Source organism: Chanodichthys erythropterus, chromosome 8 (assembly GCF_024489055.1).
Source record: "Chanodichthys erythropterus isolate Z2021 chromosome 8, ASM2448905v1, whole genome shotgun sequence".
NCBI lineage: Eukaryota > Metazoa > Chordata > Actinopteri > Cypriniformes > Xenocyprididae > Chanodichthys > Chanodichthys erythropterus.
Genome location: NC_090228.1, coordinates 35795839 through 35823393, shown reverse-complemented (window position 1 = coordinate 35823393; position 27555 = coordinate 35795839). Strand labels below are relative to the sequence as shown.

General features: G+C 39.2%; 1 protein-coding gene across 10 annotated transcripts in view; it reads right to left on the bottom strand.

Annotated features, from left to right (window-relative positions):
• LOC137024833 (uncharacterized) overlaps positions 1–27203 on the bottom strand; it is a 38329-nt gene extending 11126 nt beyond the window's left edge. For 2 of the 10 annotated variants that reach the window (XR_010895763.1, XM_067392753.1), the window contains exons 1-8: positions 27171–27203; positions 26809–26963; positions 26198–26390; positions 25411–25469; positions 25186–25237; positions 4421–4471; positions 685–866; positions 81–251 (exon numbers count right to left, since the gene is read on the bottom strand). Coding sequence is in view for 1 of the 10 variants with exons in the window: in XM_067392753.1 (XP_067248854.1) it covers positions 81–251; positions 685–866; positions 4421–4471; positions 25186–25237; positions 25411–25469; positions 26198–26252 (570 nt within the window). In the remaining 9 variants the exon portion in view is untranslated. Of the gene's footprint in view, positions 1–80; positions 252–684; positions 867–4420; positions 4472–25185; positions 25238–25410; positions 25470–25946; positions 26012–26197; positions 26391–26808; positions 26964–27170 lie in introns of those variants that run through there. The other 8 variants (XR_010895764.1, XR_010895766.1, XR_010895768.1 and 5 more) reach the window with 8 other exon arrangements.
• Between the last annotated feature and the right edge of the window lie 352 nt (positions 27204–27555).

The window sequence follows — 27555 nt, the reverse complement described above, 5'->3', positions numbered from 1 at the left end:
AATGAAATGGAGAAGTAACAAGAATGATCCAGTAAACATTAAATTTGCATAAGAGCAACATTGAAAATAACTACACACACCTCCATCACAGGTTTATTGATGGTAATGTTTTGTGAGCTATCAGCAATGTGTACAAGTATCCCAACAATAGTTCGGACAGTCACAGGAGACTGTGTTATCTCCTGATTATGCTGAACTGTAGCATTACTCAGCTGAGCCACAAACACTGGTATGTCCTGCTCAACCGAGGCCTAAATTACAAAGCAACAAAAGATATAATTAAAAAAAATAGCAACATTTAAAATGGATACTTTTCCCACAAACATTACACATACATGATACATAAACTGAACAAAAAATGTTGCTGGTTCAACAACCATAAAATATAAACATAAGTTGTATTATGTAAGCTGGTAACTGTGTAAATTACTGTATATAGCTCTATTACTACAATGTCTGTTGTATTCTTTAATATCTACTGATAAAATGCAATTCATATACTATCTTTTACAAACATCTGGTGTATTGAATATCTTAAAAAGATATTTATTAAAAAAATAAATTCTAGTTCAGTTTACTTAAAATTATCTTAACACAATTTACCTAAATGATATGCACCATTAATGTATCAGTTTTCAAGCACCCTTTTATTGTACAATATAAAATAGATGATCAGTAGTTTACCTTTGCTCTCCTTTCAAGGTCTTTTATAACTTGCAGAACACAATCATCTAGTATTGGCTTCCAGTCACCTGATCTGTATTGATAGGTTAGGATAGGTCTTCCTTCATTGTATTTTTCACATGGTCTGTCCATCTCTTCACATTTCTGTCCATTTCCAGGCATTCCATCTTCAGTGTCAAATCCTGGATTTGAAAAAATAAGAGTCAGGAAAAAAGATACAGGTAAAATTAACAATTTCATCTAGTGCTTTGTTGCCTTATAATTTTTGAAACGACATCATTAATAATAGTTAGACTGTCGTCAATGAAATCCAGTTAGTAAAAATATTTGTGTATTAGTGATCTCTGCTTCCAAAGTCATGCTAGGGGTCATGTAACATTTTGTTTTGTTTAACAGATGTATGCACATAACACTACAATTAGGTCTCATTTGTTAATATTGTTACAAATGAGAAGATTTATGAAGATTTTTAGCATAGTAATGGATATGACAATGTTGAAGGGTTAGTTCACCCAAAAATAAAAAAAAATTCTGTCATTTATTACTCACCCTCATGCCGTTTCACACCTATAAGACCTTCATTCATCTACAGAACACAAATTAAGATATTTTAGTTGAAATCCGATAGCTCCGTGAGGCCTCCATAGGGAGCAATGACATTTCCTCTCTCAAGATCCATTAATGTACTAAAAACATATTTAAATCAGTTCATGTGAGTACAGTGGTTCAATATTAATATTATAAAGTGTCGAGAATATTTTTGGTGCGCCAAAAAAACAAAATAACGACTTATTTAGTGATGAACGATTTTTAAAACACTGCTTCAGGAAGATTCGGAGCGTTATGAATCAGTGTGTCGGATCTGCTGTTCGGAGCGCCAAAGTCACGTGATTTCAGCCGTTGGCAGTTTGACATGCGATCCGAATCATGATTCGACACACTGATACATTTAAAATGCTCCGATGCTTCATGAAGCATTGTTTTGAAATCGGCCATCACTATATAAGTCAGTATTTTTTTTTTGGCGCACCAAAAATATTCTTGTCACTTTATAATATTAATATTGAACCACTGTACTCACATGAACCGATTTAAATATGTTTTTAGTACATTAATGGATCTTGAGAGAGGAAGTGACATTGCTCCCTATGCAGACCTCACTGAGCCATCAGATTTCAACTAAAATATCTTAATTTGTGTTCCGAAGATTAACGAAGGTCTTACGGGTGTGGAACGGCATGAGGGTGAGTAATAAATGACAGAATTTTCATTTTTGGGTGAATTAACCCTTTAATATATTTGGTCTTGGTGGAACAGATCTGCTACTCTGCTGCTGTCAATACAATTCTGTGAGTATTTAAGACACAAACAGCAAATATCATTTACCTATAGTAGATCTAAACAGGTGGAGCTGGGGACAGTGGAAGGTTTCAGAGGAATCCTTAAACTCTGAATGTTAACCAGGCATTTGAATGTTTAGCAGCAAGCTCAATGACTGCAACTGCAACATGAACCAATCAGCTTGTGCCAAGTAGATAATGCAGTAAATATTATCAGCTGCATTAAGGACCCATCAGCCTTTCACTTTTTACCCAGCCATCTAATCACAACAATTCACAGACCAAACATCCTATTCATACGACAACTCTGAACAACAATGGAGAATTTAATATTGCTGATTACTGCATTTTTATGTTTAGTAATATTCTGTAAAATGAGATACTAGTAAAAAGTTACTGCCATGGTTATTCCATTTGCAACCAAGGGTCTCAGCTGGAAAATGTATTTACGTATACAAACTTTGTGCTTTTTTAAAATAAATATTCTCTGCTTATGTAAAACCAATGAAGGTTATAATCATTCTCATCTGAGCCCATTATCTGTAATGTGGTCCATGCAGCGCAAGCTATTTATGCGATAATTATCCACTTAAACCTGTAAGCACCCCCATCATCTCAAACAAAGCATGAAGCCTTCTCAGATTTTTTGAAAGACACGTTGTGAGGAATAAGCCTTGAATTTACTTCAGAAGAAATAGAATGTAATGCAACAATGTTATCGTTACATAAACTTGTACCTATTTTACTAGTTTGACCTCTCAAGCTATACTGTCAGACTTAAATGTGTGAAATATGAAATATTATAGGCAGGTAGGGAACATTTCATTGCTAAATGTCTAAATAAATCTAAATGACACAAGGATGTTTCATGCTCTATAATATAACGTAATACAGAGTAGAATATAAAAGTATAAGAGTGTTTACACTAACATGATGAATATTGCAGAATGTTTAAACCAGTGTTTACTGTGAAATACTGTGTTTGTGACTTTCTGCTCAAACATAGTCAAGGAACTTTTTAGGAAGTCCACCAGATGACATGTCTATACTATTGCTACCAACGTACAAACTACTACAAAACTACTTTGGCTCTGCTAGCTTGCTGACCTTGATTCACTGGAAAGGGCAACAAGTGAGACAGTGGGGACTGTAAAATCACAGTCCACTACTGGCCCAAACACTGCCCTTGCGAACCCCTAGTCTTGCGTAGCCAGACCTTCAGACTGACGGCAGAAGCTCTGGACTCTATGGCAGCTTTCATTGGCCAAGGACTGCCCAAGAGGATGTTTGACAGACATGCAAAGCAACAAATCACAGTTCATTTGTTGCAGAACGGCAAAGAGTCCGAAAAGTCCAGAGGGCAAGACTTGGGCATCAAGGAGAAATGTTGTGATGCCCTACAGATTCAGTCACAGATGCCTCTCCGTCACCTCAATTGCAGCCGTAAAGCTGCTAATATTGCTGGCTGTCTGCTTAGTGCCGTTAACGGCTAAATCTGTAGCTGTATGCAGTTTCTTGCGACAACCCATCGCCCTAGCCCAGGTCTTTCAATAGATCAGTTTGGTAGGACTGCAACACTGCCATGGTGTCCAGGGCCCCACCAGCCTGACCTGCTGCTGTATACGCCTTGTCCACCAGCTGCAATGTTGTCTGGCATGGCTTGGAAGGCAAAACAGAAAAGCCTTTAGTGAGGAATACAACCGAGGGGAGAGATAGCTAGCAAGAGTCTTTTCTACCTAAGGCATCCTCATGTATCTCTGTTTGCACAGTCCCTCTACATTCAAATGATTTTTCTGTGCGTTAGTAACTACACAAGCAGAAATTGGGTTTCTCCACAACCCTGACACTTCAGTGTGGAAGTCTGTCTGGAAAAATTAAAAGGCTCACCAGTGGGGAGCATGTATGACTTGCAAGGAATCACTCATATAAATGGCTGTGCGCAAATCCCTGACTAACGCTACACCTGTTCAAATTCAATCTCACTGATAACATACGCATCAACTCCCTCCACATCTAGTACCTCAAAATTAGACATCAACATCATGCACTCAGCCAAGCCGGAATAGGCCAGACTGGGCTTTGGGATCGGACATGAGAGCTACGGAGCTAGCAGGAGAAGCCCAAGAAACAGAAACCCCTTCAAGCTCCTCTGCCAGCTCTACCTGTGATCCCCATAATCACAGCCACCACGCTGCCTCAGCAGACACTGGGCTGAACCCATATTGTCAACATTAAATTCAGAGTCGAGTTCCCTCGAACAGAAACCAAGATTGCATGAAATTACAAAAACATTGAAAAGTTCACTTTATAGTCAGGAATAAATTCTGAACAATTACACAACAATTAATATCTGAAAATAGTGCTATTATCCAACTTTTATAATCAAAAACACTCACCTTTGTAAATATAAAAGTAATCACTCCGCAGCACAATAGATTCATTAACACCTAAATTAAAATAACTGATAAAGTTAAATGTTACAGCTGATAAAATAAAAAAGAAAATAGTATGTAGGAATTGTTTATATTATGAATTGACTATATTACATTTTGTCATAGATAAAAAGGCTAATAAAAGGCTTTGTACAATAGCCAAATACTGAAATTAATGGATGTATGTATTTTCATGTACTAACCTCTAAAAGTATTTAGACATTTATAGGGGCTATATGTAGAATTCAGAAATCCATGTTATTAACAACACTGATTAAGTGAACTGCAGGTAGAAACGTATTACTCGTGCACACATAACGTAAGAGACTGAACGTGATTCAATGCCCCGACGTACTCACAGGAAAATTCTTGTTTGTTCTTCATTTAGAAGTATAAGAATATGTTGGAAATACCTCTGCAGTGATATACACAGCAAAAACCCCTGTGTTAAATAAGCTCTGCTCAGAGATTGAGGGTACATTTACATGAAAATGATGTACTAAAAATGGTAAAAAAGGAACATTTTTCCTTTGTGTTTTCCCATACAGATGACAACATTGTTAAAACCATCCCTGTTCATGGTGCAGCAAAAATGACTAAAAACTACAAAAAACATTACTATGTTATGTATGCCAGGCCAAGAGTTGGAAATGTCACTTTGTAAGATTCCTTCTTAAGATTCATCAGTGGAAAGATTGAAAAAGGAGAAGAGGAACAAAAGGAGGAAGAAGCCAAGCGAGGAAAAAAAAGGAACAAATATGCTACTTTCTGTACTGGGACCTACATGAGAAAGGTTTCTATGAACTTTCCCACACAGCAGGAGACTCCTAGGCGGATCCGCATTCAAGTCGCCAAACCCACGTGACCTTCACATTCGTTTTGGCGCCGCCCAGAGGATCATCTCCGCCTCCGGGCAGCGCTGTAAATTCCACTGTCAATCAGCTGATTCTGAGCAGACCCCATGTCGGATCCGCGGACGCGCAGGCGCCTTTACTGTAGCGGTTGTATCAATTTGCGGGTCCCAAACGGAGGTAAGGTTTTAAACGCGGATGTGGAGTGGATGCAGCGCGGAGCCACGGCGGGTCCGCGATCTGCCTTCGTTGCGGATCTGTCACTGCGTGCAAATGGATGCCGATACGGCTCCATAAATAAGGAGAAAAAAAATAAGGAGACTGAGGGGAAAAAGAAAGAGACGAAGAGATTTTAAAGCTATTTGATGTGCGATTAATTTGATTTGATTAGATTAGATAGGAATCACAGCATTAATTATGATCATTCAGCCCTACTTGTATATGGCCTTTGTAAACCAAAAGTGTCTTACAAAATTTAAATCAATGTATTGTTTTATGTGAATGTGTCAGCAGGATGATTTTAAAAATTTAAAATCAATATATCGTTATTGTGAATATATCGTGAATTCTTTTGGCCATGTTAACAATGCAGTGAAAAATCTGAAATCTAGTCAGGGCACTTTCTCTAGGCCCCCCAAAAATCAAACCATCAGACCCCAGAGGATTCAGAAAGCATCTGAACAAAGTGACATGGACACCAGCTCTGCAATTCACCGGCATCATGTCAACAGATCAGGTAATTAGGGCCCAAGCGAATTAAGCGCGCAGGGCCCTCTTGTTCTTCTAAGGATTATTAGGGCCCAAGCGAAAATTCGCGCATGGCCCTCTTGTTCTTCTAAGGATTATTAGGGCCCAAGCGAAAATTCGCGCAGGGCCCTCTTGTTCTTCTAAGGATTATTAGGGCCCAAGCGAAAATTCGCGCAGGGCCCTCTTGTTCTTCTAAGGATTATTATTATTTTTAGGGCCCAAGCGAAAATTCGCGCAGGGCCCTCTTGTTCTTCTAAGGATTATTATTATTTTTTTTTTTTTTTTTTTTTTTCCGTCTTCCGGGGCTTTTTGGGGGCCTTAACATGCTCAAAAACTCTTGAAAATTGGCACACACATTGGAATCCGCGGCCATTAGGACGCCGGAGAGGCTGGTACCCGGGCGTGGCAGGGGGGCTCGACAGCGCCCCCTTGAAAAAAGTCTGAAAATTTGGTCCATATATTAAACATGCTTGCACGTATTAGTATGAAACTCGGTACACATATAGACCTCATCGGGCCGAACAACTTTCGCGCTCTAAGTTAATCGCCACGCCAACAGGAAGTCAGCTATTAAGGGTTGTTTGAAAAACGCATGCTCTGGAATTTGATATACTCCTCCTAGACGATTAATCCGATCGCCACCAAACTCGGTCAGCATGAAGTCAAGACACTGATGATTAAAAATTGCCAGGGGATTTTTGATATCTCGAACGGTTTGGCCGTGGCGAGGCAACGAATTTATGGCGAGAAAAAGGAAACAGGAAATGTGTTATAACGTCTTAATACATATATTGATCTTTATGAAACTTCACGAGTGTGTTCGTTATAGGAGTCTGATCACATGGATGTGACTATTGTGAGTCAAAGTTATAGCGCCACCAACTGGCAGCAGGAAGTGTATCACTTTTTGAAATGTTTTGAGATCACCCTCTTATTTTTACCTGATTTGCTTCAAACTTCATCAGTGTAATGTCAATACACAGCAGATGTAGACCTATGACAGGATTTTTGATATTTGAAATATTGTTGCCATGGCAACAGGTCAAACTGTAATAATATTCTTGAGTGTTTTTGAGGCTCTTAACATGCTTCAAATTGCATGAAACTCGACACACACATCAATATTGTCAACCAGTAGACATGGACAAAGCCATAGAAATGGGCGTGGTGGAGGGGCTCAGTAGCGCCACCTTTTGACAAAAGTGGGGGGTTAGTTTTTCCTACAGTCACCAAACTCGGTACACATATTATTCTCATCAAGCCGGACAATTTTCTAATTTACATTCATTAGCTCCGACCAACAGGAAGTCAGCTATTTTGGTTTGAATGTTAATTTTTTTGAAAAAACAGGCTATGAATTTTATACTACTACTCCTACAGGGTTTATCCAATTTACACCAAGCTTTTTTTAACTTGTTGCTAACACATTGAAGTTGTTTAATTGCAAACGGATTTTGGATATCTCAAACGGTTTGGCCGTGGCGAGGCAACGAATTTATGGCAAGAAAAGGGAAACAAAGTGTTATAACTTCTGCATTCATTAATTGATTTTGATGAAACTTTGGCTTAGTCTTCGTTGTACAAGGCTGATCACATGGATTTGACTATTGTGATTCAAAGTCATAGCGCCACCAACTGGAAGCAGAAAATGTGTCACTTTCAGCATACATTGAGATCACCCTCTTATTTTTACCTGATTTGCTTCAAAATTCATCAGAATAATGTTAAAACTTGGCACATGTAATCCTTTGAAAATGGGCAGGGAGGAGGGGCTCTATAACGGCACCTTGTAGTGCAGTAAATGTGGAGTGAATTTGACATAGTCCTTTGATGTTTAACCGTTTTAAGTGCCTATTGCCCGCTGTGCACAGTTGCCCTGAAGCCACCGGGGTGGCGGTGCCACCGGGCTTGGGCCCGCCATCGCTGCTCCCAGCTATATTTATTTTTTATTTTTTATTTTTTTCCGTCTTCCGGGGCTTTTTGGGGGCCTTAACATGCTCAAAAACTCTTGAAAATTGGCACACACATTGGAATCCGCGGCCATTAGGACGCCGGAGAGGCTGGTACCCGGGCGTGGCAGGGGGGCTCGACAGCGCCCCCTTGAAAAAAGTCTGAAAATTTGGTCCATATATTAAACATGCTTGCACGTATTAGTATGAAACTCGGTACACATATAGACCTCATCGGGCCGAACAACTTTCGCGCTCTAAGTTAATCGCCACGCCAACAGGAAGTCAGCTATTAAGGGTTGTTTGAAAAACGCATGCTCTGGAATTTGATATACTCCTCCTAGACGATTAATCCGATCGCCACCAAACTCGGTCAGCATGAAGTCAAGACACTGATGATTAAAAATTGCCAGGGGATTTTTGATATCTCGAACGGTTTGGCCGTGGCGAGGCAACGAATTTATGGCGAGAAAAAGGAAACAGGAAATGTGTTATAACGTCTTAATACATATATTGATCTTTATGAAACTTCACGAGTGTGTTCGTTATAGGAGTCTGATCACATGGATGTGACTATTGTGAGTCAAAGTTATAGCGCCACCAACTGGCAGCAGGAAGTGTATCACTTTTTGAAATGTTTTGAGATCACCCTCTTATTTTTACCTGATTTGCTTCAAACTTCATCAGTGTAATGTCAATACACAGCAGATGTAGACCTATGACAGGATTTTTGATATTTGAAATATTGTTGCCATGGCAACAGGTCAAACTGTAATAATATTCTTGAGTGTTTTTGAGGCTCTTAACATGCTTCAAATTGCATGAAACTCGACACACACATCAATATTGTCAACCAGTAGACATGGACAAAGCCATAGAAATGGGCGTGGTGGAGGGGCTCAGTAGCGCCACCTTTTGACAAAAGTGGGGGGTTAGTTTTTCCTACAGTCACCAAACTCGGTACACATATTATTCTCATCAAGCCGGACAATTTTCTAATTTACATTCATTAGCTCCGACCAACAGGAAGTCAGCTATTTTGGTTTGAATGTTAATTTTTTGAAAAAACAGGCTATGAATTTTATACTACTACTCCTACAGGGTTTATCCAATTTACACCAAGCTTTTTTAACTTGTTGCGAACACATTGAAGTTGTTTAATTGCAAACGGATTTTGGATATCTCAAACGGTTTGGCCGTGGCGAGGCAACGAATTTATGGCGAGAAAAGGGAAACAGGAAATGTGTTATAACTTCTGCATACATTGATTGATGTTTATGAAACTTCAGGAGTGTGTTGGTTGTAGTAGTCTGATCACATGGATGTAACTATTGTGAGTCAAAGTTATAGCGCCACCAAATGGCAGCAAGAAGTGTATCACTTTTAAAATGCTTTGAGATCACCCTCTTATTTTTACCTGATTTGCTTCAAACTTCATCAGTGTAATGCCAATACACAGCAGATGTAGACCTATGACAGGATTTTTGATATTTGAAATATTGTTGCCATGGCAACAGGTCAAACTGTAATAATATTCTTGAGTGTTTTTGAGGCTCTTAACATGCTTCAAATTGCATGAAACTCGACACACACATCAATATTGTCAACCAGTAGACATGGACAAAGCCATAGAAATGGGCGTGGTGGAGGGGCTCAGTAGCGCCACCTTTTGACAAAAGTGGGGGGGTTAGTTTTTCCTACAGTCACCAAACTCGGTACACATATTATTCTCATCAAGCCGGACAATTTTCTAATTTACATTCATTAGCTCCGACCAACAGGAAGTCAGCTATTTTGGTTTGAATGTTAATTTTTTGAAAAAACAGGCTATGAATTTTATACTACTACTCCTACAGGGTTTATCCAATTTACACCAAGCTTTTTTAACTTGTGCTAACACATTGAAGTTGTTTAATTGCAAACGGATTTTGGATATCTCAAACGGTTTGGCCGTGGCGAGGCAACGAATTTATGGCAAGAAAAGGGAAACAAAGTGTTATAACTTCTGCATACATTAATTGATTTTGATGAAACTTTGGCTTAGTCTTCGTTGTACAAGGCTGATCACATGGATTTGACTATTGTGATTCAAAGTCATAGCGCCACCAACTGGAAGCAGAAAATGTGTCACTTTCAGCATACATTGAGATCACCCTCTTATTTTTACCTGATTTGCTTCAAAATTCATCAGAATAATGTTAAAACTTGGCACATGTAATCCTTTGAAAATGGGCAGGGAGGAGGGGCTCTATAACGGCACCTTGTAGTGCAGTAAATGTGGAGTGAATTTGACATAGTCCTTTGATGTTTAACCGTTTTAAGTGCCTATTGCCCGCTGTGCACAGTTGCCCTGAAGCCACCGGGGTGGCGGTGCCACCGGGCTTGGGCCCGCCATCGCTGCTCGCAGCTATATTTATTTATTTTATTTATTTTTTTTTTTTTCCGTCTTCCGGGGCTTTTTGGGGGCCTTAACATGCTCAAAAACTCTTGAAAATTGGCACACACATTGGAATCCGCGGCCATTAGGACGCCGGAGAGGCTGGTACCCGGGCGTGGCAGGGGGGCTCGACAGCGCCCCCTTGAAAAAAGTCTGAAAATTTGGTCCATATATTAAACATGCTTGCACGTATTAGTATGAAACTCGGTACACATATAGACCTCATCGGGCCGAACAACTTTCGCGCTCTAAGTTAATCGCCACGCCAACAGGAAGTCAGCTATTAAGGGTTGTTTGAAAAACGCATGCTCTGGAATTTGATATACTCCTCCTAGACGATTAATCCGATCGCCACCAAACTCGGTCAGCATGAAGTCAAGACACTGATGATTAAAAATTGCCAGGGGATTTTTGATATCTCGAACGGTTTGGCCGTGGCGAGGCAACGAATTTATGGCGAGAAAAAGGAAACAGGAAATGTGTTATAACGTCTTAATACATATATTGATCTTTATGAAACTTCACGAGTGTGTTCGTTATAGGAGTCTGATCACATGGATGTGACTATTGTGAGTCAAAGTTATAGCGCCACCAACTGGCAGCAGGAAGTGTATCACTTTTTGAAATGTTTTGAGATCACCCTCTTATTTTTACCTGATTTGCTTCAAACTTCATCAGTGTAATGTCAATACACAGCAGATGTAGACCTATGACAGGATTTTTGATATTTGAAATATTGTTGCCATGGCAACAGGTCAAACTGTAATAATATTCTTGAGTGTTTTTGAGGCTCTTAACATGCTTCAAATTGCATGAAACTCGACACACACATCAATATTGTCAACCAGTAGACATGGACAAAGCCATAGAAATGGGCGTGGTGGAGGGGCTCAGTAGCGCCACCTTTTGACAAAAGTGGGGGTTAGTTTTTCCTACAGTCACCAAACTCGGTACACATATTATTCTCATCAAGCCGGACAATTTTCTAATTTACATTCATTAGCTCCGACCAACAGGAAGTCAGCTATTTTGGTTTGAATGTTAATTTTTTGAAAAAACAGGCTATGAATTTTATACTACTACTCCTACAGGGTTTATCCAATTTACACCAAGCTTTTTTAACTTGTTGCGAACACATTGAAGTTGTTTAATTGCAAACGGATTTTGGATATCTCAAACGGTTTGGCCGTGGCGAGGCAACGAATTTATGGCGAGAAAAGGGAAACAGGAAATGTGTTATAACTTCTGCATACATTGATTGATGTTTATGAAACTTCAGGAGTGTGTTGGTTGTAGTAGTCTGATCACATGGATGTAACTATTGTGAGTCAAAGTTATAGCGCCACCAAATGGCAGCAAGAAGTGTATCACTTTTAAAATGCTTTGAGATCACCCTCTTATTTTTACCTGATTTGCTTCAAACTTCATCAGTGTAATGCCAATACACAGCAGATGTAGACCTATGACAGGATTTTTGATATTTGAAATATTGTTGCCATGGCAACAGGTCAAACTGTAATAATATTCTTGAGTGTTTTTGAGGCTCTTAACATGCTTCAAATTGCATGAAACTCGACACACACATCAATATTGTCAACCAGTAGACATGGACAAAGCCATAGAAATGGGCGTGGTGGAGGGGCTCAGTAGCGCCACCTTTTGACAAAAGTGGGGGTTAGTTTTTCCTACAGTCACCAAACTCGGTACACATATTATTCTCATCAAGCCGGACAATTTTCTAATTTACATTCATTAGCTCCGACCAACAGGAAGTCAGCTATTTTGGTTTGAATGTTAATTTTTTGAAAAAACAGGCTATGAATTTTATACTACTACTCCTACAGGGTTTATCCAATTTACACCAAGCTTTTTTTAACTTGTTGCTAACACATTGAAGTTGTTTAATTGCAAACGGATTTTGGATATCTCAAACGGTTTGGCCGTGGCGAGGCAACGAATTTATGGCAAGAAAAGGGAAACAAAGTGTTATAACTTCTGCATACATTAATTGATTTTGATGAAACTTTGGCTTAGTCTTCGTTGTACAAGGCTGATCACATGGATTTGACTATTGTGATTCAAAGTCATAGCGCCACCAACTGGAAGCAGAAAATGTGTCACTTTCAGCATACATTGAGATCACCCTCTTATTTTTACCTGATTTGCTTCAAAATTCATCAGAATAATGTTAAAACTTGGCACATGTAATCCTTTGAAAATGGGCAGGGAGGAGGGGCTCTATAACGGCACCTTGTAGTGCAGTAAATGTGGAGTGAATTTGACATAGTCCTTTGATGTTTAACCGTTTTAAGTGCCTATTGCCCGCTGTGCACAGTTGCCCTGAAGCCACCGGGGTGGCGGTGCCACCGGGCTTGGGCCCGCCATCGCTGCTCGCAGCTATATTTATTTATTTTATTTATTTATTTTTTTTTTTCCGTCTTCCGGGGCTTTTTGGGGGCCTTAACATGCTCAAAAACTCTTGAAAATTGGCACACACATTGGAATCCGCGGCCATTAGGACGCCGGAGAGGCTGGTACCCGGGCGTGGCAGGGGGGCTCGACAGCGCCCCCTTGAAAAAAGTCTGAAAATTTGGTCCATATATTAAACATGCTTGCACGTATTAGTATGAAACTCGGTACACATATAGACCTCATCGGGCCGAACAACTTTCGCGCTCTAAGTTAATCGCCACGCCAACAGGAAGTCAGCTATTAAGGGTTGTTTGAAAAACGCATGCTCTGGAATTTGATATACTCCTCCTAGACGATTAATCCGATCGCCACCAAACTCGGTCAGCATGAAGTCAAGACACTGATGATTAAAAATTGCCAGGGGATTTTTGATATCTCGAACGGTTTGGCCGTGGCGAGGCAACGAATTTATGGCGAGAAAAAGGAAACAGGAAATGTGTTATAACGTCTTAATACATATATTGATCTTTATGAAACTTCACGAGTGTGTTCGTTATAGGAGTCTGATCACATGGATGTGACTATTGTGAGTCAAAGTTATAGCGCCACCAACTGGCAGCAGGAAGTGTATCACTTTTTGAAATGTTTTGAGATCACCCTCTTATTTTTACCTGATTTGCTTCAAACTTCATCAGTGTAATGTCAATACACAGCAGATGTAGACCTATGACAGGATTTTTGATATTTGAAATATTGTTGCCATGGCAACAGGTCAAACTGTAATAATATTCTTGAGTGTTTTTGAGGCTCTTAACATGCTTCAAATTGCATGAAACTCGACACACACATCAATATTGTCAACCAGTAGACATGGACAAAGCCATAGAAATGGGCGTGGTGGAGGGGCTCAGTAGCGCCACCTTTTGACAAAAGTGGGGGGTTAGTTTTTCCTACAGTCACCAAACTCGGTACACATATTATTCTCATCAAGCCGGACAATTTTCTAATTTACATTCATTAGCTCCGACCAACAGGAAGTCAGCTATTTTGGTTTGAATGTTAATTTTTTGAAAAAACAGGCTATGAATTTTATACTACTACTCCTACAGGGTTTATCCAATTTACACCAAGCTTTTTTAACTTGTTGCGAACACATTGAAGTTGTTTAATTGCAAACGGATTTTGGATATCTCAAACGGTTTGGCCGTGGCGAGGCAACGAATTTATGGCGAGAAAAGGGAAACAGGAAATGTGTTATAACTTCTGCATACATTGATTGATGTTTATGAAACTTCAGGAGTGTGTTGGTTGTAGTAGTCTGATCACATGGATGTAACTATTGTGAGTCAAAGTTATAGCGCCACCAAATGGCAGCAAGAAGTGTATCACTTTTAAAATGCTTTGAGATCACCCTCTTATTTTTACCTGATTTGCTTCAAACTTCATCAGTGTAATGTCAATACACAGCAGATGTAGACCTATGACAGGATTTTTGATATTTGAAATATTGTTGCCATGGCAACAGGTCAAACTGTAATAATATTCTTGAGTGTTTTTGAGGCTCTTAACATGCTTCAAATTGCATGAAACTCGACACACACATCAATATTGTCAACCAGTAGACATGGACAAAGCCATAGAAATGGGCGTGGTGGAGGGGCTCAGTAGCGCCACCTTTTGACAAAAGTGGGGGGGTTAGTTTTTCCTACAGTCACCAAACTCGGTACACATATTATTCTCATCAAGCCGGACAATTTTCTAATTTACATTCATTAGCTCCGACCAACAGGAAGTCAGCTATTTTGGTTTGAATGTTAATTTTTTGAAAAAACAGGCTATGAATTTTATACTACTACTCCTACAGGGTTTATCCAATTTACACCAAGCTTTTTTTAACTTGTTGCTAACACATTGAAGTTGTTTAATTGCAAACGGATTTTGGATATCTCAAACGGTTTGGCCGTGGCGAGGCAACGAATTTATGGCAAGAAAAGGGAAACAAAGTGTTATAACTTCTGCATACATTAATTGATTTTGATGAAACTTTGGCTTAGTCTTCGTTGTACAAGGCTGATCACATGGATTTGACTATTGTGATTCAAAGTCATAGCGCCACCAACTGGAAGCAGAAAATGTGTCACTTTCAGCATACATTGAGATCACCCTCTTATTTTTACCTGATTTGCTTCAAAATTCATCAGAATAATGTTAAAACTTGGCACATGTAATCCTTTGAAAATGGGCAGGGAGGAGGGGCTCTATAGCGGCACCTTGTAGTGCAGTAAATGTGGAGTGAATTTGACATAGTCCTTTGATGTTTAACCGTTTTAAGTGCCTATTGCCCGCTGTGCACAGTTGCCCTGAAGCCACCGGGGTGGCGGTGCCACCGGGCTTGGGCCCGCCATCGCTGCTCGCAGCTATATTTATTTTTTTTTTTTTTTTTTTTTTTTTTCCGTCTTCCGGGGCTTTTTGGGGGCCTTAACATGCTCAAAAACTCTTGAAAATTGGCACACACATTGGAATCCGCGGCCATTAGGACGCCGGAGAGGCTGGTACCCGGGCGTGGCAGGGGGGCTCGACAGCGCCCCCTTGAAAAAAGTCTGAAAATTTGGTCCATATATTAAACATGCTTGCACGTATTAGTATGAAACTCGGTACACATATAGACCTCATCGGGCCGAACAACTTTCGCGCTCTAAGTTAATCGCCACGCCAACAGGAAGTCAGCTATTAAGGGTTGTTTGAAAAACGCATGCTCTGGAATTTGATATACTCCTCCTAGACGATTAATCCGATCGCCACCAAACTCGGTCAGCATGAAGTCAAGACACTGATGATTAAAAATTGCCAGGGGATTTTTGATATCTCGAACGGTTTGGCCGTGGCGAGGCAACGAATTTATGCCGAGAAAAAGGAAACAGGAAATGTGTTATAACGTCTTAATACATATATTGATCTTTATGAAACTTCACGAGTGTGTTCGTTATAGGAGTCTGATCACATGGATGTGACTATTGTGAGTCAAAGTTATAGCGCCACCAACTGGCAGCAGGAAGTGTATCACTTTTTGAAATGTTTTGAGATCACCCTCTTATTTTTACCTGATTTGCTTCAAACTTCATCAGTGTAATGTCAATACACAGCAGATGTAGACCTATGACAGGATTTTTGATATTTGAAATATTGTTGCCATGGCAACAGGTCAAACTGTAATAATATTCTTGAGTGTTTTTGAGGCTCTTAACATGCTTCAAATTGCATGAAACTCGACACACACATCAATATTGTCAACCAGTAGACATGGACAAAGCCATAGAAATGGGCGTGGTGGAGGGGCTCAGTAGCGCCACCTTTTGACAAAAGTGGGGGGGTTAGTTTTTCCTACAGTCACCAAACTCGGTACACATATTATTCTCATCAAGCCGGACAATTTTCTAATTTACATTCATTAGCTCCGACCAACAGGAAGTCAGCTATTTTGGTTTGAATGTTAATTTTTTGAAAAAACAGGCTATGAATTTTATACTACTACTCCTACAGGGTTTATCCAATTTACACCAAGCTTTTTTTAACTTGTTGCGAACACATTGAAGTTGTTTAATTGCAAACGGATTTTGGATATCTCAAACGGTTTGGCCGTGGCGAGGCAACGAATTTATGGCGAGAAAAGGGAAACAGGAAATGTTATAACTTCTGCATACATTGATTGATGTTTATGAAACTTCAGGAGTGTGTTGGTTGTAGTAGTCTGATCACATGGATGTAACTATTGTGAGTCAAAGTTATAGCGCCACCAAATGGCAGCAAGAAGTGTATCACTTTTAAAATGCTTTGAGATCACCCTCTTATTTTTACCTGATTTGCTTCAAACTTCATCAGTGTAATGTCAATACACAGCAGATGTAGACCTATGACAGGATTTTTGATATTTGAAATATTGTTGCCATGGCAACAGGTCAAACTGTAATAATATTCTTGAGTGTTTTTGAGGCTCTTAACATGCTTCAAATTGCATGAAACTCGACACACACATCAATATTGTCAACCAGTAGACATGGACAAAGCCATAGAAATGGGCGTGGTGAAGGGGCTCAGTAGCGCCACCTTTTGTCAAAAATGGGGGGTTAGTTTTTCCTACAGTCACCAAACTCGGTACACATATTGTTCTCATCAAGCTGGACAATTTTCTAATTTACATTCATTAGCTCCAACCAACAGGAAGTCGGCTATTTTTGTTTGAATGTTAATTTTTTGAAAAAACAGGCTATGAATTTTATACTACTACTCCTACAGGGTTTATCCAATTTACACCAAGCTTTTTTAACTTGTTGCTAACACATTGAAGTTGTTTAATTGCAAACGGATTTTGGATATCTCAAACGGTTTGGCCGTGGCGAGGCAACGAATTTATGGCAAGAAAAGGGAAACAAAGTGTTATAACTTCTGCATACATTAATTGATTTTGATGAAACTTTGGCTTAGTCTTCGTTGTACGAGGCTGATCACATGGATTTGACCATTGTGATTCAAAGTCATAGCGCCACCAACTGGAAGCAGAAAATGTGTCACTTTCAGCATACATTGAGATCACCCTCTTATTTTTACCTGATTTGCTTCAAAATTCATCAGAATAATGTTAAAACTTGGCACATGTAATCCTTTGAAAATGGGCAGGGAGGAGGGGCTCTATAACGGCACCTTGTAGTGCAGTAAATGTGGAGTGAATTTGACATAGTCCTTTGATGTTTAACCGTTTTAAGTGCCTATTGCCCGCTGTGCACAGTTGCCCTGAAGCCACCGGGGTGGCGGTGCCACCGGGCTTGGGCCCGCCATCGTTGCTCGCAGCTATATTTATTATTATTTTTATTTATTTTATTTTTTTTTTTCCGTCTTCCGGGGCTTTTTGGGGGCCTTAACATGCTCAAAAACTCTTGAAAATTGGCACACACATTGGAATCCGCGGCCATTAGGACGCCGGAGAGGCTGGTACCCGGGCGTGGCAGGGGGGCTCGACAGCGCCCCCTTGAAAAAAGTCTGAAAATTTGGTCCATATATTAAACATGCTTGCACGTATTAGTATGAAACTCGGTACACATATAGACCTCATCGGGCCGAACAACTTTCGCGCTCTAAGTTAATCGCCACGCCAACAGGAAGTCAGCTATTAAGGGTTGTTTGAAAAACGCATGCTCTGGAATTTGATATACTCCTCCTAGACGATTAATCCGATCGCCACCAAACTCGGTCAGCATGAAGTCAAGACACTGATGATTAAAAATTGCCAGGGGATTTTTGATATCTCGAACGGTTTGGCCGTGGCGAGGCAACGAATTTATGGCGAGAAAAAGGAAACAGGAAATGTGTTATAACGTCTTAATACATATATTGATCTTTATGAAACTTCACGAGTGTGTTCGTTATAGGAGTCTGATCACATGGATGTGACTATTGTGAGTCAAAGTTATAGCGCCACCAACTGGCAGCAGGAAGTGTATCACTTTTTGAAATGTTTTGAGATCACCCTCTTATTTTTACCTGATTTGCTTCAAACTTCATCAGTGTAATGTCAATACACAGCAGATGTAGACCTATGACAGGATTTTTGATATTTGAAATATTGTTGCCATGGCAACAGGTCAAACTGTAATAATATTCTTGAGTGTTTTTGAGGCTCTTAACATGCTTCAAATTGCATGAAACTCGACACACACATCAATATTGTCAACCAGTAGACATGGACAAAGCCATAGAAATGGGCGTGGTGGAGGGGCTCAGTAGCGCCACCTTTTGACAAAAGTGGGGGGGTTAGTTTTTCCTACAGTCACCAAACTCGGTACACATATTATTCTCATCAAGCCGGACAATTTTCTAATTTACATTCATTAGCTCCGACCAACAGGAAGTCAGCTATTTTGGTTTGAATGTTAATTTTTTGAAAAAACAGGCTTTGAATTTTATACTACTACTCCTACAGGGTTTATCCAATTTACACCAAGCTTTTTTTAACTTGTTGCGAACACATTGAAGTTGTTTAATTGCAAACGGATTTTGGATATCTCAAACGGTTTGGCCGTGGCGAGGCAACGAATTTATGGCAAGAAAAGGGAAACAAAGTGTTATAACTTCTGCATACATTAATTGATTTTGATGAAACTTTGGCTTAGTCTTCGTTGTACGAGGCTGATCACATGGATTTGACTATTGTGATTCAAAGTCATAGCGCCACCAACTGGAAGCAGAAAATGTGTCACTTTCAGCATACATTGAGATCACCCTCTTATTTTTACCTGATTTGCTTCAAAATTCATCAGAATAATGTTAAAACTTGGCACATGTAATCCTTTGAAAATGGGCAGGGAGGAGGGGCTCTATAACGGCACCTTGTAGTGCAGTAAATGTGGAGTGAATTTGACATAGTCCTTTGATGTTTAACCGTTTTAAGTGCCTATTGCCCGCTGTGCACAGTTGCCCTGAAGCCACCGGGGTGGCGGTGCCACCGGGCTTGGGCCCGCCATCGCTGCTCGCAGCTATATTTATTTATTTTATTTATTTTTTTTTTTTCCGTCTTCCGGGGCTTTTTGGGGGCCTTAACATGCTCAAAAACTCTTGAAAATTGGCACACACATTGGAATCCGCGGCCATTAGGACGCCGGAGAGGCTGGTACCCGGGCGTGGCAGGGGGGCTCGACAGCGCCCCCTTGAAAAAAGTCTGAAAATTTGGTCCATATATTAAACATGCTTGCACGTATTAGTATGAAACTCGGTACACATATAGACCTCATCGGGCCGAACAACTTTCGCGCTCTAAGTTAATCGCCACGCCAACAGGAAGTCAGCTATTAAGGGTTGTTTGAAAAACGCATGCTCTGGAATTTGATATACTCCTCCTAGACGATTAATCCGATCGCCACCAAACTCGGTCAGCATGAAGTCAAGACACTGATGATTAAAAATTGCCAGGGGATTTTTGATATCTCGAACGGTTTGGCCGTGGCGAGGCAACGAATTTATGGCGAGAAAAAGGAAACAGGAAATGTGTTATAACGTCTTAATACATATATTGATCTTTATGAAACTTCACGAGTGTGTTCGTTGTAGGAGTCTGATCACATGGATGTGACTATTGTGAGTCAAAGTTATAGCGCCACCAACTGGCAGCAGGAAGTGTATCACTTTTTGAAATGTTTTGAGATCACCCTCTTATTTTTACCTGATTTGCTTCAAACTTCATCAGTGTAATGTCAATACACAGCAGATGTAGACCTATGACAGGATTTTTGATATTTGAAATATTGTTGCCATGGCAACAGGTCAAACTGTAATAATATTCTTGAGTGTTTTTGAGGCTCTTAACATGCTTCAAATTGCATGAAACTCGACACACACATCAATATTGTCAACCAGTAGACATGGACAAAGCCATAGAAATGGGCGTGGTGGAGGGGCTCAGTAGCGCCACCTTTTGACAAAAGTGGGGGGTTAGTTTTTCCTACAGTCACCAAACTCGGTACACATATTATTCTCATCAAGCCGGACAATTTTCTAATTTACATTCATTAGCTCCGACCAACAGGAAGTCAGCTATTTTGGTTTGAATGTTAATTTTTTGAAAAAACAGGCTATGAATTTTATACTACTACTCCTACAGGGTTTATCCAATTTACACCAAGCTTTTTTTAACTTGTTGCGAACACATTGAAGTTGTTTAATTGCAAACGGATTTTGGATATCTCAAACGGTTTGGCCGTGGCGAGGCAACGAATTTATGGCGAGAAAAGGGAAACAGGAAATGTGTTATAACTTCTGCATACATTGATTGATGTTTATGAAACTTCAGGAGTGTGTTGGTTGTAGTAGTCTGATCACATGGATGTAACTATTGTGAGTCAAAGTTATAGCGCCACCAAATGGCAGCAAGAAGTGTATCACTTTTAAAATGCTTTGAGATCACCCTCTTATTTTTACCTGATTTGCTTCAAACTTCATCAGTGTAATGTCAATACACAGCAGATGTAGACCTATGACAGGATTTTTGATATTTGAAATATTGTTGCCATGGCAACAGGTCAAACTGTAATAATATTCTTGAGTGTTTTTGAGGCTCTTAACATGCTTCAAATTGCATGAAACTCGACACACACATCAATATTGTCAACCAGTAGACATGGACAAAGCCATAGAAATGGGCGTGGTGGAGGGGCTCAGTAGCGCCACCTTTTGACAAAAGTGGGGGTTAGTTTTTCCTACAGTCACCAAACTCGGTACACATATTATTCTCATCAAGCCGGACAATTTTCTAATTTACATTCATTAGCTCCGACCAACAGGAAGTCAGCTATTTTGGTTTGAATGTTAATTTTTTGAAAAAACAGGCTATGAATTTTATACTACTACTCCTACAGGGTTTATCCAATTTACACCAAGCTTTTTTAACTTGTTGCGAACACATTGAAGTTGTTTAATTGCAAACGGATTTTGGATATCTCAAACGGTTTGGCCGTGGCGAGGCAACGAATTTATGGTGAGAAAAGGGAAACAGGAAATGTTATAACTTCTGCATACATTGATTGATGTTTATGAAACTTCAGGAGTGTGTTGGTTGTAGTAGTCTGATCACATGGATGTAACTATTGTGAGTCAAAGTTATAGCGCCACCAAATGGCAGCAAGAAGTGTATCACTTTTAAAATGCTTTGAGATCACCCTCTTATTTTTACCTGATTTGCTTCAAACTTCATCAGTGTAATGTCAATACACAGCAGATGTAGACCTATGACAGGATTTTTGATATTTGAAATATTGTTGCCATGGCAACAGGTCAAACTGTAATAATATTCTTGAGTGTTTTTGAGGCTCTTAACATGCTTCAAATTGCATGAAACTCGACACACACATCAATATTGTCAACCAGTAGACATGGACAAAGCCATAGAAATGGGCGTGGTGAAGGGGCTCAGTAGCGCCACCTTTTGTCAAAAGTGGGGGTTAGTTTTTCCTACAGTCACCAAACTCGGTACACATATTGTTCTCATCAAGCTGGACAATTTTCTAATTTACATTCATTAGCTCCAACCAACAGGAAGTCGGCTATTTTTGTTTGAATGTTAATTTTTTGAAAAAACAGGCTATGAATTTTATACTACTACTCCTACAGGGTTTATCCAATTTACACCAAGCTTTATTTAACTTGTTGCTAACACATTGAAGTTGTTTAATTGCAAACGGATTTTGGATATCTCAAACGGTTTGGCCGTGGCGAGGCAACGAATTTATGGCAAGAAAAGGGAAACAAAGTGTTATAACTTCTGCATACATTAATTGATTTTGATGAAACTTTGGCTTAGTCTTCGTTGTACGAGGCTGATCACATGGATTTGACCATTGTGATTCAAAGTCATAGCGCCACCAACTGGAAGCAGAAAATGTGTCACTTTCAGCATACATTGAGATCACCCTCTTATTTTTACCTGATTTGCTTCAAAATTCATCAGAATAATGTTAAAACTTGGCACATGTAATCCTTTGAAAATGGGCAGGGAGGAGGGGCTCTATAACGGCACCTTGTAGTGCAGTAAATGTGGAGTGAATTTGACATAGTCCTTTGATGTTTAACCGTTTTAAGTGCCTATTGCCCGCTGTGCACAGTTGCCCTGAAGCCACCGGGGTGGCGGTGCCACCGGGCTTGGGCCCGCCATCGCTGCTCGCAGCTATATTTATTATTATTTTTATTTATTTTTTTTTTTTTCCGTCTTCCGGGGCTTTTTGGGGGCCTTAACATGCTCAAAAACTCTTGAAAATTGGCACACACATTGGAATCCGCGGCCATTAGGACGCCGGAGAGGCTGGTACCCGGGCGTGGCGGGGGGCTCGACAGCGCCCCCTTGAAAAAAGTCTGAAAATTTGGTCCATATATTAAACATGCTTGCACGTATTAGTATGAAACTCGGTACACATATAGACCTCATCGGGCCGAACAACTTTCGCGCTCTAAGTTAATCGCCACGCCAACAGGAAGTCAGCTATTAAGGGTTGTTTGAAAAACGCATGCTCTGGAATTTGATATACTCCTCCTAGACGATTAATCCGATCGCCACCAAACTCGGTCAGCATGAAGTCAAGACACTGATGATTAAAAATTGCCAGGGGATTTTTGATATCTCGAACGGTTTGGCCGTGGCGAGGCAACGAATTTATGGCGAGAAAAAGGAAACAGGAAATGTGTTATAACGTCTTAATACATATATTGATCTTTATGAAACTTCACGAGTGTGTTCGTTATAGGAGTCTGATCACATGGATGTGACTATTGTGAGTCAAAGTTATAGCGCCACCAACTGGCAGCAGGAAGTGTATCACTTTTTGAAATGTTTTGAGATCACCCTCTTATTTTTACCTGATTTGCTTCAAACTTCATCAGTGTAATGTCAATACACAGCAGATGTAGACCTATGACAGGATTTTTGATATTTGAAATATTGTTGCCATGGCAACAGGTCAAACTGTAATAATATTCTTGAGTGTTTTTGAGGCTCTTAACATGCTTCAAATTGCATGAAACTCGACACACACATCAATATTGTCAACCAGTAGACATGGACAAAGCCATAGAAATGGGCGTGGTGGAGGGGCTCAGTAGCGCCACCTTTTGACAAAAGTGGGGGGGTTAGTTTTTCCTACAGTCACCAAACTCGGTACACATATTATTCTCATCAAGCCGGACAATTTTCTAATTTACATTCATTAGCTCCGACCAACAGGAAGTCAGCTATTTTGGTTTGAATGTTAATTTTTTGAAAAAACAGGCTATGAATTTTATACTACTACTCCTACAGGGTTTATCCAATTTACACCAAGCTTTTTTTAACTTGTTGCGAACACATTGAAGTTGTTTAATTGCAAAAGGATTTTGGATATCTCAAACGGTTTGGCCGTGGCGAGGCAACGAATTTATGGCGAGAAAAGGGAAACAGGAAATGTGTTATAACTTCTGCATACATTGATTGATGTTTATGAAACTTCAGGAGTGTGTTGGTTGTAGTAGTCTGATCACATGGATGTAACTATTGTGAGTCAAAGTTATAGCGCCACCAAATGGCAGCAAGAAGTGTATCACTTTTAAAATGCTTTGAGATCACCCTCTTATTTTTACCTGATTTGCTTCAAACTTCATCAGTGTAATGTCAATACACAGCAGATGTAGACCTATGACAGGATTTTTGATATTTGAAATATTGTTGCCATGGCAACAGGTCAAACTGTAATAATATTCTTGAGTGTTTTTGAGGCTCTTAACATGCTTCAAATTGCATGAAACTCGACACACACATCAATATTGTCAACCAGTAGACATGGACAAAGCCATAGAAATGGGCGTGGTGAAGGGGCTCAGTAGCGCCACCTTTTGACAAAAGTGGGGGTTAGTTTTTCCTACAGTCACCAAACTCGGTACACATATTATTCTCATCAAGCCGGACAATTTTCTAATTTACATTCATTAGCTCCGACCAACAGGAAGTCAGCTATTTTGGTTTGAATGTTAATTTTTTGAAAAAACAGGCTATGAATTTTATACTACTACTCCTACAGGGTTTATCCAATTTACACCAAGCTTTTTTAACTTGTTGCTAACACATTGAAGTTGTTTAATTGCAAACGGATTTTGGATATCTCAAACGGTTTGGCCGTGGCGAGGCAACGAATTTATGGCAAGAAAAGGGAAACAAAGTGTTATAACTTCTGCATACATTAATTGATTTTGATGAAACTTTGGCTTAGTCTTCGTTGTACAAGGCTGATCACATGGATTTGACTATTGTGATTCAAAGTCATAGCGCCACCAACTGGAAGCAGAAAATGTGTCACTTTCAGCATACATTGAGATCACCCTCTTATTTTTACCTGATTTGCTTCAAAATTCATCAGAATAATGTTAAAACTTGGCACATGTAATCCTTTGAAAATGGGCAGGGAGGAGGGGCTCTATAACGGCACCTTGTAGTGCAGTAAATGTGGAGTGAATTTGACATAGTCCTTTGATGTTTAACCGTTTTAAGTGCCTATTGCCCGCTGTGCACAGTTGCCCTGAAGCCACCGGGGTGGCGGTGCCACCGGGCTTGGGCCCGCCATCGCTGCTCGCAGCTATATTTAAAATTACACTGTTATGAAAGTTTAATTATAAACTATATGTGAAACTATAGACTACACAGATCTGGCTATGTGAGACTGTAGTTTAATACATGGACATTCTTACATAGAGCCCCTTTAAGTCACTTAAGTATGAATGTCAACGTCATTGTGTTAAAATACAGAATATTAGCAAAAGAGCAAATCAGACCTGTGCTTTTTTGTCTTATCCAGTGATCCAGCGGCCCATCTTTGTAGCTGAACTGGAATAAAATAATGTATACGAAGATTTTATTGCATGCCTTATGGCCATGTCAGAGGTATTTCATTATCCCAAACAAAATTATTCATTGTTGGATACTATAAAAATGTATTATGATGGCAGAGTGAAAATCATATTTCTAAATGTGCCTTTTTCAAACCATTTTCATCTTACGTGAGTAAGCAGAATAGCTATGTGGAGTCCTAGGAGGTATTTCAATGTTGTCCAAGCATCTGAGAAATTAAGAAGATATTATTTTGCATTATATATTTAGATTTCATTGTCAAACAAATAAAATATTTACCAGATTTTGACTGTATAAGGAAATAATTATATACACAGAATTATATATAAAAACTCCATGTTTTCTGCCCCTAGCCTTTACAGAAATATTGAAAAACATTGATTACAATTTTTTTATATTTTAAAATGAAACAATATGTTATTTGAACAATTACACCTTCTCATCAATGTGGCATTATTTGTTTTTTAATTAATTATAATAAGTCCAAACACCACAAAAGTGCTCGTCCCCACAGTCATGTAGGGAAAGGGCTTTATTTTGAGCTCAGAAACAGGTTTTTCTACCATTTCAAATTCAATAATGTATACATAACTATCAAATATATGATGTAAATGACATGTAAATGCTGAATGTTATAAAATATATAATGCTAGTTGTGGTCCCCTGGAGTTGTCACTGGTGTTACCTTTAACAAAAAAATCTCTTATTTTGTAACACTGATGACATCACTTGACTTCCTTCTTCCCATTTCTTGAAGATCAATGAAGAAAGGCCCATGGAAAGTCACTTTTCAGTTATCAGAAATTCTATCATTTATGTCATGATTTTCACAGCTTTTAGTTGAACTCACTCGTATGACCTGCTTTACTGTCAGGGAATTGTAAAAAACTAAAATACAAATGGATTAAACTACTTAATTTAATTTAGTGAGTATACCATGAGTGACAACATGTGGTTTCATAGCTTGCAGCAGCCATTGTGTAAAATGCATTTTTCATGAAAATTGTCACTGGTGTTATAGTCACAGGTGTCACCTTCCTTATGGGCAAAACCAGTGGTCATTTGCTTGGGAATTTTTACTTTATAAATTACAGACATGGATAGCTGTCTGCAACTCTGACTACATGTGCTGAAAAAAAAGAGAAATAATAAACCGTTAATATTGCCAAAGAAGGTAACACCAGTGACATGGTACATGCAGTCTTTAAATAAATGCACAAAAAAGATAATAATAATAATAATAATAATAATAAAGCTGTCATTTGTGTATCATAAAATCAATAGGTAATATAATAATGCAGTCTAAGTATAAATGTTAGAAAAGAAATAGATTTTAAGACATCTTGCCATACTAAAAAGAGGACATTACTGTAGAATGACCCAATAAGCAACGCCTGCAACTGAGAAACACTGGTAATGATAATAGAACTATTTAAAACCCCCAAGATAAATTAAAAGTTCAATGGTTAGAGAAACATCCCCAAAGAGTGCTGCATTTGCAACAAACATAGCTGTAGAAAAACCAAAAACAGTGCAGTTTACTGTACCTTTACTCGCCATGTTTTGCATTCAAGCACGAAGTCAACGTAACTTCACTCACTTTCAGTTTCAGAAGAGGAAATGTGGCTTATGTAAACGGATGTTGACTCGTGTGTGCGTACACCAAACTTCTAAGACTGGTCTATGGCTGGCTCTTTATTTTCTGGACAAACGAATGAATATTAATAAACATGCATTCTGTGGCTTCTCTCAATAACTTCATCTGTTGGAGAACAACATCACATAAACCAAGCGAGCAGACATTCAATATAAACTTTAAAAACATGGGACATGGTGCAATTCCAAGTTAAAACACCCCAAAGAACAGTTTTTAACATAAACATCAACTAATATGTAGAAATATTATTACCTTTAATGACCCACGATACATCCTCATCTCGGCTCAGTTTAAAGTGAACTGAAAGAGAAGAGAACGTGCCTGAAGTTAAGCGTCTCTTAAAGGGCCAGTACACTTCAATCCCAATCGTGTGTAAACTCCAAAACTATACCAGTGTAATTAAATCAAAAGACGATACAATGAAATCAAACAATATATTCTAAATAAAAGAATCAGTTTTTAATACAATAAGAAAAAGGTGCTGATTTTACACTGGTTACACTTATCTAGACACCTCTCTATACAGCAGAAAATACTATTATAAATGATAAAACAGAATACAATTGCTTGTGTTATTCATGTGAAGCAGCAAAACATCATGCATAAAGAAATACAGTATCTTTGGAAAAACAGAATT